The sequence below is a fragment of the Primulina eburnea genome, chromosome 8 (genome assembly GCF_022965805.1).
Source record: "Primulina eburnea isolate SZY01 chromosome 8, ASM2296580v1, whole genome shotgun sequence".
Lineage (NCBI taxonomy): Eukaryota > Viridiplantae > Streptophyta > Magnoliopsida > Lamiales > Gesneriaceae > Primulina > Primulina eburnea.
This window is the reverse complement of record NC_133108.1, coordinates 36,663,469-36,681,246: the sequence shown is the minus strand read 5'-3', so window position 1 is coordinate 36,681,246 and position 17,778 is coordinate 36,663,469. Positions and strand designations below refer to the sequence as shown.

Here is a 17,778-nt window from a genome sequence, read left to right as displayed (position 1 = left end):
TAAAAGCGTAGCCAAGTATGAGCTGTTCACCTCGATAGGAACCCCATTCACGTATGTACGCACATGTGGCAGATCGGTGATCTCTTTTTCTTCGACATTGGCAAAGAATTGCCATACCAGGTCGGGATAATATGGGCCGGAGATGTCCAAGATAGGGCCCCATACAAATTTATCGAACTCGGTGCGGAGTGGCACCTCGGCATCAATACGGGGATGAATAGACCGCTCCACGATGACAGAATTCCCGTGAAGGGCCGAGTACCATTCAAAATTCTCGATGGATGTGAATTTAGAAGCATCAAATGATCTCCTGGCTGACCCAGAGGACGAAGAAGCACCAGTTCGGGCGCGCTTACCAGTAATACGACGGGGAGGCATGACGATAGAGATGGCTAGACTCAAAGAGGCAATCAAAGACGCACAGCAATCCCAACGTAGAACCACAATCCAAGTGAACCCGGGCAACCAAATTAAAACACAAGGCAACACTAACGCAAGGAACACAACACCCCCAGTCGACGGACAATAATTTCCAATCACAATTCAATCCCAACTAATCCACAATGCTGATATGATAGGCCTCAGACAAGCTAAACCCAACAAACCAACAACGATGAATGAAACCCAAGCAATAATCGAACCAATACGCAATAAATCGATCTCTTCTACCGTACACAAAATTCCCAAAACTGATAATCGCCAATGGAGAAAAGGTGTAGCCACTCTTACCAGAAAAGAGAAGGTGACGATAATAGCACGGCGAAGGCGGGTGGTCCGACGGTGGTCGGCGATGGAGGAGGCGGTGTGAGTGGTGGTACAGGGCAAAAAAAAACGGCGGGGGGCTGCGCAAGGCCGCCGACGGGAGGAGCGGCGGTATTGAGGTGCGGTGGCGGTGGACGGCGGGACGCGGTGGAATTTCGGCTGGAGGCGGCAGAGATGAGGGTAGATGGAGTGAAATCGGGAAAGGCTATAGGGATTCAAACAGGAGGAGCCACGATTTAAATCTGAGAAGACGCGAAAATAAGAGACACGGACCCCGTGCAGGGGTCCGTGTAGAGGTCCGTGTGGGCTCTGTAAATCGCGGGTAAGGAAAAGTGAGAGACACGGACCCCGTGTAAAGGTCCGTCCCGGGGTCCGTGTAGACTCGGGAAGATGGCAGTTGTGAAGGTTAAGTACACGGACCCCGGGTAGGGATCCGGGGTGGGGTCCGGGTATCCTTGGTATCCGAATTTTTTTTTTTAATCAATTATACGACCCAAACCCAAATGTGATGTCATGTATGTACAATTCTATAAATCTAAAGATCAAATTTGACACTCAATAACGCACACAAGATGCAAGAATTGTACAGAAACTCCCCTGGTCAATTTAAGGTTTTGAACCCGATCGCCCTGATAGATTCTCCCACACTTAGAGAAATTCCACCGCCAGTAGATAAATTACCTGCACCACCATTCACTGAGATTAACTCATGAACAATGCTAGAAAAACAGAAAGAAAGTAAAATAGAACAATTAGAATAAACTAAAGTATGAAAGAAAAATAAAACTAAACACTGGGTTGCCTCCCAGTAAGCGCTAAATTTAGAGTCGATAGCCTGACTGTACTCCCTTGATTTAGTTTGGATCTTGTAGATCCACTGTGGTCGGCTCATTGGGTATGGCACCACCATGATAAACCTTCAGCCTATGCCCATTTACTTTGAAAGCTCCGGTTGTTGCACTAGTGATCTCCACTGTTCCGTAGGGAAAAACTTGTGTGATAGTGTATGGTCCTGACCACCGTGAACGCAACTTACCTGGCATCAGTTTCAGACGAGAATTATATAGCAGGACCAGTTGTCCTACCACAAATTCTCGATGGACAATGTTTTGATCATGCCAGCGTTTGGTTTTCTCTTTGTAAAGCTTGGCATTCTCGTAGGCCTCCAACCTAAATTCGTCCAATTCATTCAGCTGCAGAACTCTGTTGTCACCTGTGGTTTTAGCATCAAAGTTTAAAAATTTAGTAGCCCAATAAGCCTTGTGCTCAAGTTCAAGAGGGAGGTGGCATGATTTCCCATACAACAATTTAAAAGGAGACATGCCAATGGGGGTTTTAAAAGCAGTGCGATAAGCCCAAAGTGCATCATCAAGTTTGCTAGCCCATTTCTTTCCTCGAAGCACCGACAGTCTTCTCAAGAATGCGCTTAATCTCTCGATTTGATACCTCGACTTGGCCACTAGTCTGAGGATGGTAAGGTGTAGCCACCTTATGTCGGACCCCATACTTTGCCAACAGACTGTCGAATTGACGATTGCAAAAATGAGTACCCCCATCGCTAATAATGGCTCTAGGTGTTCCAAAACGTGAAAAAATATTTTTCTTTAAAAATTGAACAACCACGTTAGAGTCATTAGTTTTGCATGCAAGTGCCTCCACCCACTTAGACACATAATCAACGGCTACCAAAATATACTTGTTCCCAAAAGAGATCGGGAAGGGACCCATAAAATCTATACCCCACACATCGAATAATTCACACACAAGAATATTATTGAGAGGTAATTCATGCCTCTTGGAGATATTACCTGTGCGCTGACAGTTTGAACATTTTGTGACATATTCATGTGCATCCTTAAAAAGAGTAGGCCAATAAAAACAGGACTGTGGGACTTTGGATTCAGTTCTAGTTGCCCCGAAGTGACCTCCAGCCGGACCAGCATGACAATGTAACAAAATTTCACTTACCTCTTCCTGGGGTACACATCTACGGATTATACCATCTGCACATATTCTAAACAAATAAGGATCCTCCCACAAATAATATTTCAAATCGGAGAAAAATTTCTTCTTTTGCTGATAAGTAAAGTGGGGAGGAATGAACTTAATTGAAAGATAGTTAACAAAATCAGCATACCATGGCAGATTGGTGATCTCAAAGAGTTGCTCATCTGGAAAACTGTCTCGAATAATGTCATTGCTTTGAATCGGGTTTTCCAGACGAGAAAGATGGTCTGCAACTTGATTCTCTGTGCCATTCCTATCGATTATTTCCAGGTCAAATTCCTGCAACAGAAAAATCCAACGAATTAGCCTTGGTTTCGCATCATTTTTAGACATTGAGTATTTCAAGGCTGAATGGTCGGTGTGCACGACAACTTTACTCCCTATCAAATATGATCTAAACTTCTCCAACGCAAACACCACGGCAAGAAGCTCTTTTTCTGTAGTAGCATAGTTCAGTTGGGCAGCTGACAGTGTCATGCTAGCGTAGTAGATGACATGAATGCACTTCTCTCTCTTTTGTCCCAACACTGCCCCTAGCGTTGTGTCGCTTGCATCACACATCAACTCAAATGGCGACCCCCAGTCAGGTGCTATTATCACAGGTGCTGTGATTAATTTCTCTTTCAAGATCTGAAATGCCTGCACACACTCAACAGAAAAATCAAAGGGCACATCCTGCCATCATGCATCGTTGGAAAGTCTCTGGTGCATTACATAGACCAAATGGAATTCGTTTATATGAAAATGTCCCATAGGGACAAGTAAAAGTGGTTTTCTCCTAATCTTCAAGGTCAATGGAAATTTGCATATAACCAGAATAGCCGTCCAGAAAACAATAAACAGAATGGCCAGCTAGCCTTTTACAACATTTGATCAATAAACGGGAGGGGGAAATGATCTTTACGGGTGGTGTCGTTAAGTTTTCTATAATCGATGCAAACCCGCCACCCTGTAACAGTTCTCGTGGGGATCAATTCATTAATATCATTTTTCACAACAGTGATCCCACCTTTCTTTCGAACAACCTGTACTGGACTGACCCACCTACTATAAGAAATCGGGTAGATAATACCTGCGTCCAGTAGCTTAATCACCTCTTTCTTCACCACTTCTTGCATAGCCGGGTTCAGACGCCTTTGAGGCTGAGTAGATGTCTTGTGATCGGCCTCCATCAGAATCTTGTGCATACACATAGAAGAGCTGATCCCCTTAATGTCTGCGATGCTCCAGCCGATGGCTTTGATATTATCCCTCAAAACACGCAACAACTTTTCCTCTTCCTTACCTGTCAAAGTAGATAAAACAATCACTGGAAGTTTATCATCATCAAGTAAAAACAGATATTTTAAGTGCGAGGGAAGAGGTTTCATCTCTAGGATCGGGGCTTCTTCGATGGATGATTTTAAAGGTCTTGGGACATGCCCAAGCTCCCCAATCCTAGAGTTTACCGTTTTTGACAGTGGTCTGCCTGCGTCCAAATAAGAGATACATTCATCAAGCTCTTGATTTCCCAATTCTTGTGGCGATGAATGGATTAAGTAAATCTCCAAAGGGTCCTCACCTATCAGTCCCTGTAAATCACACTCAACAAACTCATCAGTAACATCAATTCGAAAACAATCAGAAGTATCATTAGGATATTTGATGGACTGAAAAACATTGAATATGACACTCTCTTCATTAAACCTCAAGATTAGCTCGCCCTTTTGCACATCTATCAAAGCTTTCCCGGTGGCTAAGAATGGTCTCCCTAAAATAAGAGGGATCTCTCGATCCTCCTCCATGTCTAGCACAACGAAGTCCACCGGGAAGATAAACTTATCAACTTTCACCAACACATCCTCTACAACTCCCCTAGGATATTTAATTGATCTATCAGCTAACTGTAGGGAACTTGTAGTTGGTTTCACCTCACCTATCTCTAACTTCTCAAAACAAGAGTATGGCATTAAGTTAATGCTAGCACCTAAGTCACACAAAACTTTATTAAAATTTGAAGTTCCAATAGTGCAAGGGATAGAAAAACTACCTGGATCCTTAAGTTTCGGAGGGAGTTTATTTTGTAAAATTGCAGAACATTCCTCCGAAATCTTAACTGTGTCAAAGTCAACCAATTTTCTCTTGTTTGATAAAATCTCTTTAAGAAATTTTGCATATGAGGGCATTTGAGCTAAAGCTTCTGCAAATGGAATATTTATATGCAGCTTTTTGAAAATCTCAAGAAATTTTGAAAATTGATTATCCAGTTGCAGTTGCTTCGCTCTTTGGGGAAAAGGGAGTGAATTAATAACAATATTGGAGTTCGAGTTCAGAGACTTACCTTTCTCCCTCGTGTCATTGGACTCTTTCTTGGATATGTTCTTCTCCTTCTCATCTCCTTCAACATCGATCACTTCCTGCTTTATGGGAGACGTCGCCGTGACAGCATTGACACCTTTTGGATTCTTTTCCGTGTCACTAGGTAGTGTACCCGGAGCTCGTGTAGTCATTTGTGTCGCTAACTACCCTAGTTGTGTCTCCACTCTTTGCATCATGGCATCATGGTTTTGCCATCTCATTTCATTCCCAGCTATGTACTTGGCAAACATATCCTCAAGATTCGACTTGCTATCCTGTGGCTTGAAACCAGGTGGCATAGAAGGTCCTGCACCTTGTGGTGGTTTAGGTGGTTGTTGAGGAGGTCTTTGCTGTGTAGGATGTTGTGGAGGATTAAACTGTAGTTGCTCAACAGAAGTTTCAAGTTGCTTCCATCCAAAATTCAGATGATTCCTCCAGCCCTGGTTATATGAAAAACTGTATGGATTGTACTGTTGTCGGCCTTGGTTTCCCACATAATTTACTGAGTCTCCCCCGAAACATTGTATTCCCTCACAGGACATATCTGCCATGAATGGCATGTCACTAGATGAACCACCAACCATTTCAGCACTTCCTTGAATCTGATTCACTGACTTGACTGGTGTTGACTTCTGTGCTTGTAACTGTGCCATTTGATGTGTCAACCCGTCAAGCTTCGCTGTGATCGCTGTCAAAGCGTCCATCTCTAGAAATCCTACCTTCTTTTCCCTCCGGTTATCTTGCCAACCTACATTGCTTTCGGCCATATTCGATATGATTTCCAGTGCCGCAGTCGTCGTTTTTCGATATAAGCTTCCGTTTGCTACCGCATCAAGCATAGATCTCACAGAAGGATCCACCCCATAATAGAACGTCTCAACCTGTTGGCCTATTGAAAAGCCATGTCTCGAGCACATCCTCAACATCTTCTTGAATCTCGCCCATGCTGAATTCAGTGATTCCCCATCTCTCTGTCTAAATGATGTGATTTCATTTCTTAACTGTGTAATCTTAGTTGGGGGAAAATACCTGTGCATAAAGAACTAGACCAATCCTTCCCATGTCGTGATAGAGCCAGCTGGAAGGTCTCGAAGCCACTCCATAGCCTCTCCTTGTAGGGAGAATGGGAATAATCTGAGTCGAATGGCATCAGTACTCACCCCATTGCACTTGATTGTGTCACAGATTGACAGAAAGTTTTCCAGATGTGCATTAGGGTCTTCAGAAGGTGATCCTCCAAATTTGACTTGAAGTTGGTTCATCTGGGTGATGCCCGGTTTAAGCTCAAATGTATTAGCTTGTATTGTGGGACGCACAATACTAGACCCATAACCTCCGAATGCGGGTCGATGAAGTTCCATCAGTGTCCGATTATCCTCTTCTCCGGCCATTTCCTCAACCTCTGGTTTACGGTCTATTTCAGATTCTGCTTCAGATTCAAAAGACGAGTTGTTGTTTCTTCTATTTCTACGGATGCTGCGGAGAGTGCTTTCAATCTCTAGATCAAGTGGCACTAGATCTTCGACGTCTTGAGCACGGCTCATATAACACAAGTCGACTCCTGAAATCAAAAATTTAGGTATACGATTTAAGCTTAGCAAGAGTATAAAAGCTGAAATAAAATTAACCGAAATGCTAAAGAAAGAATGAAAAATTTAAAGTTAAGAATAAAAGCCTAGTCTCAAACAAATGATTTATCCTAATATCAAATGAATAGTCCCCGGCAACGGCGCCAAAAACTTGACCGACGAATTCGGTTGGGATTAATTCTAGCAAGCGGACTAGGTCAAGTTATAGTAAATGGACGAACAGTCCAAGTATCGATCCCACAGAGACTATTATTTAATTACTAAGATTCAATTATTTTATTTAATCTAGGCAAACAATAACGAGCGATTTGATTATTATTTCAACTAAGTGAATTTTAAACTAATTTATGCGAATTTAATGACTAAATCAAATATCAGAAAAGATTGGAACTTAGGGATTTTCAAATTTAAATAAAATGACCGGGAACACACGATGGTAACAAACTCTGATTAAAATCATGCACTGGAATTAAATGATCACAGATTATTCAATGTCACGATGCAATTATCCGATTTAATTATAAATCTATTTCTAGAATTTATAATCCTATTTTCATTTAACAGTCCGATTATTTCTAATTGAATTTAATTAAACAAAAACGCATTTATCAACAATAGAATTACAGCTGTCGCTAAAATCGCACACTGAAACCGAATACTATTTCTAGTCGGTTTAACCGTGTGTTGATTAATATTTCTGAAGCTAAATTCGATCTATTTCCTTTCGAGTCAAGATCAACCAACAAACATGCAAATAATTGGCCAGATTAAAAGCACGCAAATTACGCAAACATTAATAAAAAACGTAGAATAATTTTATAAATCAAATACTCCAACGAATAAACAAAAATCAATCGTTTTTCCCAATCGTGGTCCCGATCACAAAAGAAAACTACTCCATAAATTCAAAGCTAGAAACAAATCTATCAATTGAATTCATGACTGAAAATAATGAAAATGAAAGGGAAGAGAAAATCTCAGTGATGGTGCGCGGTTCTTGCGTGTTAAGCGCGTCTCTTTCTCTCGATTTTCTCCCAAGCCGTTGCTGTCCTTCAGAGTCCGAAATTTCTCTTCAAAATCTCTCCAGGTCCGCTGCTCTCCGAAAATTCAACCCCCAATTAATGTCTAGGTTTTCCTCTTTTATTCCTCTTCAAAATCACGAGCAAATCTTCGCAGGATCTCGTTTTGATATTACGTACACGGACCCCGTGCATGCCTCCGGCATCGGGTCCGTGCAGTTGCGATTAAATTATTTTTCTGGGACACATTGGACACGGACCCCGTGTAGGGGTCCGTCTAGACTCTGTAAATTGTGTCTCGGCAATTGAATGGCACGGACCTGTCTCCGGGGTCCGTGCCTGGGTCCGTGCTTCTTCAGCTTTATGTTGAATGACACGGACCCGTCTCCGGGGTCCGTGTATAGGCCTTTGTTTCCCAAAGCTTTTATGTTCTCTCCTATTTTTCCGGGTATTTCTGATGTAGCGTTGCGAGGCTTGACTTTTCTTTCAGTTCTTTGGTTTTCACCCTCTTTTGGTCAAACCTGCAAATAGCCATAATGAGACGAAATAAACGCAAAACTCGGAATAAAAATGCCAGATAAGCACAAATACGACAAAATAAAATCCCTAGAATGCTATATAGTTCGTGCTTATCATTGTACAAGGCAGTCACGGTGAAAAACCTGAGAAGTTCATTGGTGTAGACTTAAAGAGGTGGCAGTAGAAAATGCTGTTTTATGTGACGACACTAAACCTGGCAAGATTACTATTTGAGGATGCTCCTAAACTAAAAGAGGGTGAGGGAGATGTTGAATCCATCAGTGCATTGGAGGCATGGAATTATTCTGATTTTCTATGCCTAAATTATGTACTGAATAGATTGGTCGATTCGCTCTACAATGTGTATTCCGAAAAGAAAACAACCAAAAAGCTATGGGAATCCCTTGACAAAAAAATACAAAATTGAGGATGTCAGGGCCAAGATTTCATATATATCGCTTTCTGGATTTTAAAATGATGGATTATAAGTAGGTTATCAGTCAAGTTCAAAAAATCCAAGTGATTCTTCACGAGATTCACGCCGAAGGAATGATGTTGAGCGAATCTTTCCAAGTGGCTACTGTTGTTGAGTAACTACCACCAGATTGGAAGGATTTCAAAAATTAATTTAAACACAAGCAAATGAGATGAATGTTGAAGAACTCATTGTTCGAATTCGAATTGAGGAAGACAACAAGAGTTGTGAAAGACAATTATTTTCTCCAATTGCTGCCAATGCAAATGTTGTTGAGCATGGTTAAAGCTCGAAAAAGATAATATATTCTTCCTCCAACAAAAGGATGAACCTGGGAACCAAAGGAGGCATTTTAAAGAAGTTATCTGGAAAATGCTACAACTGTGATGGTATGGGTCGCAAGGCCTCTGAGTGTAAGAAACCATAGAGAAACCAAGAGGCGAATGTGGTAAATAACATTTCTCAGGAGGTTTCGAACATGAATCTATGTGCCGTAATATCAGAAGTTAATCTGGTGAGTTCTAACCGGAGGGAGTGGTGGATCGACATTGGTGTCACTCGTCATGTTTGCTCGGACAAGGAGATGTTTGCAACTCTTGAAGAATCCGAGAATGGGAAAAAAAACTATTCATGAGAAATTCCGCTACTTCTGAGATCAAAGGTCAAGGAAATGTTGTTCTAAAGATGACTTCTAGAAAATAGTTGATTCTTAACAATGTGTTTTATGTGTCCGAAATCCGTAAGAACTTGGTGTCCGGGTCGCTTCTTAACAAGCATGATTTCCGCATTGTCTTTGAGTCAGATAAGGTTGTTTTGTCAAAAAGTTGAATGTTTGTATGCAAAGGCTATGTTAGCAACAGTTTGTTCAAATTCAATGTAATGACTATTAAACATGTGATTAATAAAGTTAATACTTTTTCGTACTTGCTTGAGTCTTCTTGTTTGTGGCATAGTAGATTTGGACACGTTAATAATGATACAATTCATAGAATAATTAACATGAAAAGCATTCTTGCATTCCAAATTGATAAACAACACAAATGTGAAACTTGGGTTGAGGCAAAACTAACGAGATCATCTCTTCGAACAATGAAAGAAATAGTGAACCACTTGATCTAATTCACAGTGATATATGTGATTTAAAAGGTATGCAAATACGTGGTGGAAATAAATACTTTATTACTTTTGTTGACGATAACACAAAATTTTTTTATGTCTATCTTATTAAAAGTAAAGAGGAAGAAATTGAGAAATTTCTCAACTACAAGAGTGAAGTTGAAAACCAACTTAGCAAGAAAATTAAGGTGCTAAGAAATGATCGTGAAAGTGAATATGAATCACTATTTGCTGAGCTTTGTGCTCAATACGGTATCAAACATCAAAGAACTGCACCTTATTCTTCTCAGCAAAATGGCATTGCAGAGAGAAAAAATCATATCTTGAAAGAAATGATGAATGCGTTGTTATTGAATTCTGGTTTACCACAGAACATGTGGGGGGAAGCTGTTCTACAGCAAATTACCTTTTAAATAGGTGCCCTGAAAAAAGCAAGATAAAAGTTCATACGAGTTATGAAAAGGTAGAAGTCATTCCTACTAATACTTACGAGTGTGGGAGTGTCTTGCCAAGGTAGCAGTACCCACTCCGAAGAAAACAAAGATAAAACCAAAAACTGTTGAATGCATTTTCATTGGATGTGCTCAAAACAACAGTGTTTATCGATTTCTTGTAGATGAATCTCAAATACCTGATATTCATAAGAATATGACAATGGAAACTAGAAATTCCTCGTTCTTTGAACACATATTTCTATGCAAATCTAAGGAAGAACCAAGTTTATCCAAAAGATTATACGAGACAATTGAAAAGGAACAAGAGCTTAACCAAGATATTGACAATAGATGTGGTAAGATAGCTAGAACTGAGAAATCTTTTGATGCGGATTTCATCAATTTCATGATGAAAAGTGGACCTCAAAGCTACAATGAAACAATTGGTTCATCTGAGAGACCTATATGAAAAGAGCCTATCAATTCCGATATGAAATCCATTTTACAAAATCATACATGAGAATTAGTGAATCTTCTTTCGGGAAGCAAATCACTAGGCTGCAAATGGGTTTTCAAACGAAAAATGAAATCAAATAGAACCATATATAATTATAAAGGCAGATCGGTAATCAAAGTTACCATCAATGTGAATGACTTGATTACTTTGACACATATTCTTCTGTAACGAGAATAATCTCTATTCATGTGATACTTGCGATTGCCGCTTTACGAAATCTTGAAGTACAACAAATGGATGTAAAGACACCCTTTCCAAATGGAGATTTAGAAGAGAAAATTTACATGTAACAACCTGAGGGATTTCCTGCGACTGGGCTGGTGAATCTCTATATGGCTTAAAACAAGCATCAATGTCACAAAAAACTTGATAAAGCCATGATAGAAAGTAGATTTAAATTCAGTGAATGTGAAAAATGTGTATACATAAAGAACAATGAAAATGGATGTCGTTTTATGTCTTTACGTAGATGACATGATTGTCATTGTTAGTAATGATAAGATGATTAAATTTACCAAGAAGTTATTGAAATCAAAATTTGACAGGAAAAATTTGGGTCGAACTCATGTGATCATTGAAATTAAAATTCATAGAACTTCAGAAGGACTAGTTCTAATTCAGTCATATTATGTGGACAAAATCTTTGAGAAATTCAATAAGGATGATTCATTAATTGACTAGAACTTCAATAGATACTAGTCAACATCTATCAAAGAATCAAGGTGAAAGTACGTCTCAGTTAGAATATTCTCGAGTCATTGGTAGTCTTATGTACTTAATGAGTTATACAAGACCAGATATATCCTATGCAGTAAGCACATTCAGTACATTCACGAGTAATCTAGGAGTTGAACTCTGAAAATCAATTATCAGATTGCTAAGATACTTAAGGTACACTCGTGATCATGGGTTGCACTATACCATATATCCTGCTGTTATTGAAATATACATTGATGCAAACTAGATATATGATATGAAACACTCAGAATCTACAAGATGATTCGTATTCACTTTAGGATGCGAACAATTGCTTAGAAATCTTTTAAACAGACTGTAATAGCCAGATCCACGATGAAATCAAAGTTTATAGCCCTTGACAAGTGTGCTAAAGAGGCTAAATGACTGCGTCAATTCTTAGAAGATGTTCCAAGATGAGAAAAACATGTGTCGGTTATATGCATACATTGTGTTAGCCAATCTGCGATTGAAGGGTACAAAATAATATGTATAATGGTAAGTCTAGGCACATACGTCGTTGACACAATACCATTAGACAACTACTCTCAACTGAAATTATTTCTGTTGACTATATAAAGTCAAACAATAATGTAGTAGTTCTGCTAACCAAATGATTGAATAGAGAGTTAGTTACGAAATCGTCAAGGAGAATTGATCTCAAGCCTATAGAATAAATTGGTGCGAAGGAAAACTCAACCTACGCGGACTGGAGATCCCAAAAACTAGGTTCCATGAGACAACCTAATCGCACTAATTTGGAGAATCACTGTAGGGGTTATCTATAGTCCATTCCTATTATGAAATAATAAATGTTGAGGATAAACTAACGACTTTGAATGATTCTGATGAGAAACAATATAGAATCAGTTATGTGAGAGAGAAGTGAGACCACTTCGAAGGAATTGCAAGGCTCAATTCTAGTCTCTCTTGCAGAACTAGTGATGTGTTGTCAAAACGAACACAATCATGAGAACTGAAGAGTATCAAGAAGAGTCACGTGTGAAGTATATTTTAATTCACACAAACAGATGTACAGTTCAAAGACATCACGTCAACTGTCAACCAGTGAATTATTATGCTTTCACAAGGGAATGTTCAAAGAGTAATAATACCTATCTATCCTATGCAAGAGTCAACTGTTGAACTTTATCAGAAAAGGCTTTCGTATAACTTTCAATTTTCATTCATGTGGTGGATTGTTGGATTATAAATATATATAATATATATTGGGTTGTGTGTTAAAGAGCTTTCCTTATATGAATGGAAATCAAGATAAGATGGATTTATCTCACATAGGAAAAAAATGGTATATATGAGTTTATATGTATAAATAGGGGTTTGTCCAACATAGAAAAAAATATAGTGATATAGATGAGCTTCTATATATATATATAAAATTGGGAATATGTCAAGGCCATATTACACACCAGCAAACATCTACTTCTCCTGCATTTCTACTTCTCGTTTCTTCCTTCGAAAACTGCTCCAGCTCCATGTTCAGCTGATAAAGTTCAGATACTCTTTTGTTCGCCAACGTAGTGATCTATGTTACAGACTTGTATCCTGAAAAATAGACGTCCGATTAAATCATCGAACAACATACCGCGGGGGACGAATCTGTTTAAAGAAACTGTACTTGCTACATATCTCGATTTAGTTTTGTTTGACATTTACGATATGCATATTGTACAACTTTACTTTTACGAGCTTGCTTCAAACATTTTGTTATTTCTACATTTCGCTAACACGGATTTCGTATTTTCTTTTATATATGCTATTGATTTAGATATGAACATTATTGTTATTAAATTACGAATTAAAAGAATAATAAAAGACAATTTAGTAATTCGAAAAGAAAATGTACGGTGAAATTGGGCATTGGACTCTTTGGCTTAAGTGGGAATGTCTGCTCACTTTCCCAATTGATTTATAATTTTATACGATGACCGCTTTGAGTATGATGATATAATTTACAGATAATTAATAAACAAATCCGATTCAAAGAAATTCATTAATTCCAGCTAGTAATTAATCATAAAAATCATCGAAAAGAATTAGCAAATCCTCGGACCCGAAGAAAGAGAAGAAACCCAGAAAGATTCATCAATGCTCGGAACCGGGGAAACGGAATTTTGGGCTCACATTCGATCGAAACAACAAATCAGGATTCTGGGGCTCATTTCTTGACTCTGATCAGAGTCGATCTTCTCTGTTTCAGGTAGATGGAGTAATTTCTCTGTGTGCGCGTGTTTTTTTTTAAACTTTGTATTCTACTAATTTTTTTTGAGTGTAGTTTCTGTTTTTGTTTCTCATTTTTCACCCATATCTTCGTTGTCTGGTGTGCAACTTTTGCGACGATGAAATGTGAAACATAAATTCATGGAATGAAGTCCCGTTACCCTGCAGTGTTCTGTTTTTTGGCTTCTATTTTGGTTTTTATTTCGTCAGGATTTGAAAGAATAGATCTTAATAAAGGGGTTGCAAAATTCCCGAAAAGGCAATTTCTTTCTGAGATGGGTTATAGCTATTTGTTCTTTTTTTTTTCTTTTTAATTTTCTTTTTTTGCTTTTGGTGTAGATATTATATATAGAAAGGAAACAATTTTCCAATTATATAACCATGATTGTGTTTTGCTTTACATAAGCGGAATTATTTGTTCAGTGTACTAGTTCATTTCCTGCCTTTGGTATGCTTTTGAATTTTCCATTTTATGAACAAAACTCACTAGGTGTACGAGTGTTTGGAGGTACTGAATTGTTAAAGTATCATGAATTTTATGTTACTTTTTCTACAGGAGTTTCCATTTGATATATCAACCATGAATGCAAAAACTAAGAGGAGAACTGTGACTGAGAATGGTGATACAGGCGAGGACTCTGTTCTTGCGACTATGATCAGTAATGGGGAGGATTTGGGACCTATGGTTAGGCTTTCTTTTGAGACAGGAAAACCTGAAGCGCTCTTGCATCAGCTTAAGCATGTAGTGAAAAAGAAAGAAGTGGAGATTGAGGAGCTTTGCAAGCTTCACTATGAAGATTTCATTCTTGCGGTTGACGAGCTACGCGGTGTCTTGGTTGATGCAGAAGAGCTAAAAAGTGAGCTGGCGAGTGATAACTTTAGGTTACAAGAGGTTGGTAGCGCTCTCCTTATGAAACTTGAAGAGCTTCTCGAATCTTATTCAGTCAAGAAGAATGTTACCGAAGCCATTAAGATGTCGAAGAGCTGTGTTCAAGTGTTGGATCTTTGTGTGAAGTGTAATTATCATGTTTCTGAGGGTCGATTTTATCCGGCTTTAAAAGCTGTTGATCTGATTGAGAAATATTTGCAAAACATTCCTGTGAGGGCACTGCAGTCGCTTATAGCTAAGAGGATACCCTTACTAAAGACGCACATTGAGAAGAGGGTGTGCAGTGAAGTTAATGAATGGCTAGTACAAATTAGGAGTGCTGCAAAGGATATTGGACAAACTGCTATTGGATATGCTGCATCTGCTCGGCAAAGGGAAGAGGACATGCTGGCTCGTCAAAGAAAAGCAGAGGAGCAGAGTTGTTTGGGTTTAGGAGATTTCACCTATACACTGGATGTTGAAGAAATTAATGAGAATTCTGTTCTAAAATTTGATCTGACACCTCTTTATCGAGCTTATCACATTCACAATTGTCTTGGCATCCAAGATCAATTTCGTGAATATTATCACAAAAATCGTTTTTTGCAGCTGAATTCAGACTTACAGATATCGTCAACCCAGCCGTTCCTTGAATCCCATCGGACCTTCTTAGCTCTTGTTGCAGGTTATTTTATCGTTGAAGACCGGGTCTTAAGGACTGCTGGTGGGTTACTTTCACCTACAGAGCTTGAGACAATGTGGGAAACTGCTGTGGCTAAAGTAACATCAATCTTGGAAGAACAGTTTTCCCATATGGATACTGCAAGTCATCTCCTTCTGGTAAAGGATTGTGTGACCCTCTTCGGTGCAACCCTCAGGCAGTATGGTTATGAAGTGGCCAAGATTCTCGAGACTTTAAACAGTAGTCGTGACAAATATCACGAGCTTCTTTTAACTGAGTGCCGACAACAAATTACTGATGTCATTGCAAATGACTCGTATGAGCAGATGGTGATGAAAAAGGAGTCAGATTACCAGGTAAATGTGCTGTTATTCCATCTTCAAACCTCAGACATAATGCCGGCCTTCCCATATATTGCTCCTTTCTCCTCCATGGTGCCTGAATGTTGCCGCGTTGTTCGTTCATTTATTAAGGATTCTGTCAATTACTTGTCTTATGGTGTGGAAATGAACTATTTTGATTTTGTGCGGAAATACCTGGACAAGCTCTTGATTGACGTGTTAAATGAAATCATACTTAACACAATTCATGGTGGCAGCATTGGTGTGTCTCAGGCAATGGGGATTGCTGCTAATATGGCTGTTTTAGAGAGGGCTTGCGATTATTTTATCCAGCATGCTGCACAACAATGTGGAATTCCCAGCAGATCAATCGATAGACCGCAAGGTAGTTTAACGGCCAAGGTTGTTTTTCGAACCTCAAGGGATGCTGCTTATCTTTCTCTGCTGAGTTTAGTGAACTCTAAATTAGATGAATTTATGGCACTTTCTGAAAATGTGAACTGGACTTCCGATGATGCATCTCAGCATGCGAATGAGTACATAAATGAGGTTGTCATTTATCTTGACACTGTTTTGTCCACCGCTCAACAAATTTTACCTCGGGATGCTTTGTACAAAGTTGGTAGTGGTGCCTTTGAACATATATCTAACTCTATCGTTGGAGCTTTTCTCAGTGATAGTGTGAAGAGATTTAGTGTTAATGCAGTCATGAGCATTAACAATGATTTGAAGGCTTTGGAATCTTTCGCGGATGAAAGGTTTCACTCAACTGGCGTACATGAAATATACAAAGATGGGAGCTTTAGAAGTTGCTTGGTAGAAGCCAGACAATTGATAAACCTTCTCTTGAGCAGTCAGCCTGAAAACTTTATGAATCCCGTGATACGGGTAAAGAATTACAATGCTCTTGACTATAAAAAAGTGGCTGCCATCTGTGAAAAGTACAAAGATTCACCTGATGGACTTTTTGGTAGTCTTTCAAACAGGGCCTCGAAGCAAAGTGCCAGAAAAAAGTCCATGGACGTGCTGAAGAAAAGACTAAGGGATTTCAATTGAAAGAGCCTGGAATGTTAATGCTGGATGTCATAGCTGATATTTTCTATTCCTTTTTACTGTTCAAAATTTTGCACTGTCTTAAAATATTTCTGCTAAAACATTATTTATTAGAATATAGTTTGGATATAATTTTTCTTATGCCTAATCAGTCCTCCATTGAATTCGAGTAACTTGGGTATTCATCTCTCGAATATTTGGAATGTTACTGATGAGAGCTGAACTTAAATCTTCCATGTGGCGATGGATAAATGCTTGGAATGCTCCATTTATAGCTAGTTGACATTTTTAGCTACAGGGAATGGATGATGGAGTGGTATCAGTTTATTATCTTTAATTTCTTTTATTGAGCTTTATGTATACCTGACATATCTTCCAATGTGTCCGACCAATTCTTCATGATTTGAGTACACTCTGTATTTAATTTGCAACAAATTTTTTGTTGTTGGTTTGAACGTACGTCAGGTAACTCTAAAAGCTAGTACTCGAGAATAAGGTATCCAAGTACTGCTGGTTTCAAAAGATTGTTATAGTTTATCATAATGTGTATGCAAGTCAGCCAAGATATCTGATATGAGTTTTTTTGTTTTTGTTTTTGTTCTGTATCTTTATGTTTACCTTAAATTACATGGCCCCATCCCATGTGCCTAACATATTTAGGTTCATTTGGTTTGACTTGATATATAGTATTGCAGTGAAATATAGTATTGATTGCCATATTTACTTTTTAAATTTGCCGTAAAGGGCCGTCAATACAAGGCTGAGATTCTTGGATTGTGAAATTTGTGGAAAGTTTTGGATACCAGGTTCTTCTGAAGTCCTAGATGGATCAAAGTATTAAGATTTGAACATGTGTATTTTGACCAAAATTGTAGACAAAAAAACCGTTCTTATGTTCACATTGCCGTCCAATGCAAATGTCCACACTATCGTCCAAATGGTGGCTAACAAAGTTTGAATTTACATCAGACATTCACATTCGAAGAGTTTGCTATATATAGAGCTCATTTGCTAGACACCTAACTCAAGAGTTAAAAGCATCTCAAGTTAAAGAGACTAAGAGAGCAACTCAAGTGAGAAGAA

General features: G+C 38.9%; 3 protein-coding genes across 3 annotated transcripts; 1 reads left to right on the top strand and 2 right to left on the bottom strand.

Annotated features, from left to right (window-relative positions):
• Positions 1-1,616: 1,616 nt before the first annotated feature.
• Positions 1,617-2,084, bottom strand: LOC140839227 (uncharacterized). Its single transcript, XM_073205865.1, has 2 exons — positions 1,799-2,084; positions 1,617-1,735 (listed from the first exon to the last, which is right to left on the bottom strand). Exons 1-2 carry the CDS (start codon positions 2,082-2,084, stop codon positions 1,617-1,619), a joined length of 405 nt encoding a protein of 134 aa, XP_073061966.1.
• Positions 2,085-2,139: 55 nt separating this feature from the next.
• LOC140839226 (uncharacterized) lies at positions 2,140-5,258 on the bottom strand. Its single transcript, XM_073205864.1, has 2 exons — positions 3,711-5,258; positions 2,140-3,408 (listed from the first exon to the last, which is right to left on the bottom strand). Exons 1-2 carry the CDS (start codon positions 5,256-5,258, stop codon positions 2,140-2,142), a joined length of 2,817 nt encoding a protein of 938 aa, XP_073061965.1.
• Positions 5,259-13,401: 8,143 nt separating this feature from the next.
• On the top strand, positions 13,402-17,032 carry LOC140839482 (exocyst complex component SEC15A-like). Its single transcript, XM_073206206.1, has 2 exons — positions 13,402-13,731; positions 14,308-17,032. Exon 2 carries the CDS (start codon positions 14,332-14,334, stop codon positions 16,696-16,698), a length of 2,367 nt encoding a protein of 788 aa, XP_073062307.1. The 5' UTR covers positions 13,402-13,731; positions 14,308-14,331; the 3' UTR covers positions 16,699-17,032.
• Positions 17,033-17,778: the final 746 nt, after the last annotated feature.

What these genes read in the sequence shown, in the direction of transcription:
- LOC140839226 (XM_073205864.1), bottom strand. Translation starts at nt 5,258, where the DNA reads ATGACTACACGAGCTCCGGGTACACTACCTAGTGACACGGAAAAGAAT. An exon ending in GAACTGTTACAGGGTGGCGG is followed by an intron (nt 3,409 to 3,710) that starts GTTTGCATCGAT and finishes GAGTGTGTGCAG; the next exon opens with GCATTTCAGATCTTGAAAGA.
- LOC140839227 (XM_073205865.1), bottom strand. Translation starts at nt 2,084, where the DNA reads ATGTCTCCTTTTAAATTGTTGTATGGGAAATCATGCCACCTCCCTCTT. An exon ending in TCGTCTGAAACTGATGCCAG is followed by an intron (nt 1,736 to 1,798) that starts GTAAGTTGCGTT and finishes CCTACGGAACAG; the next exon opens with TGGAGATCACTAGTGCAACA.
- LOC140839482 (XM_073206206.1), top strand. Translation starts at nt 14,332, where the DNA reads ATGAATGCAAAAACTAAGAGGAGAACTGTGACTGAGAATGGTGATACA.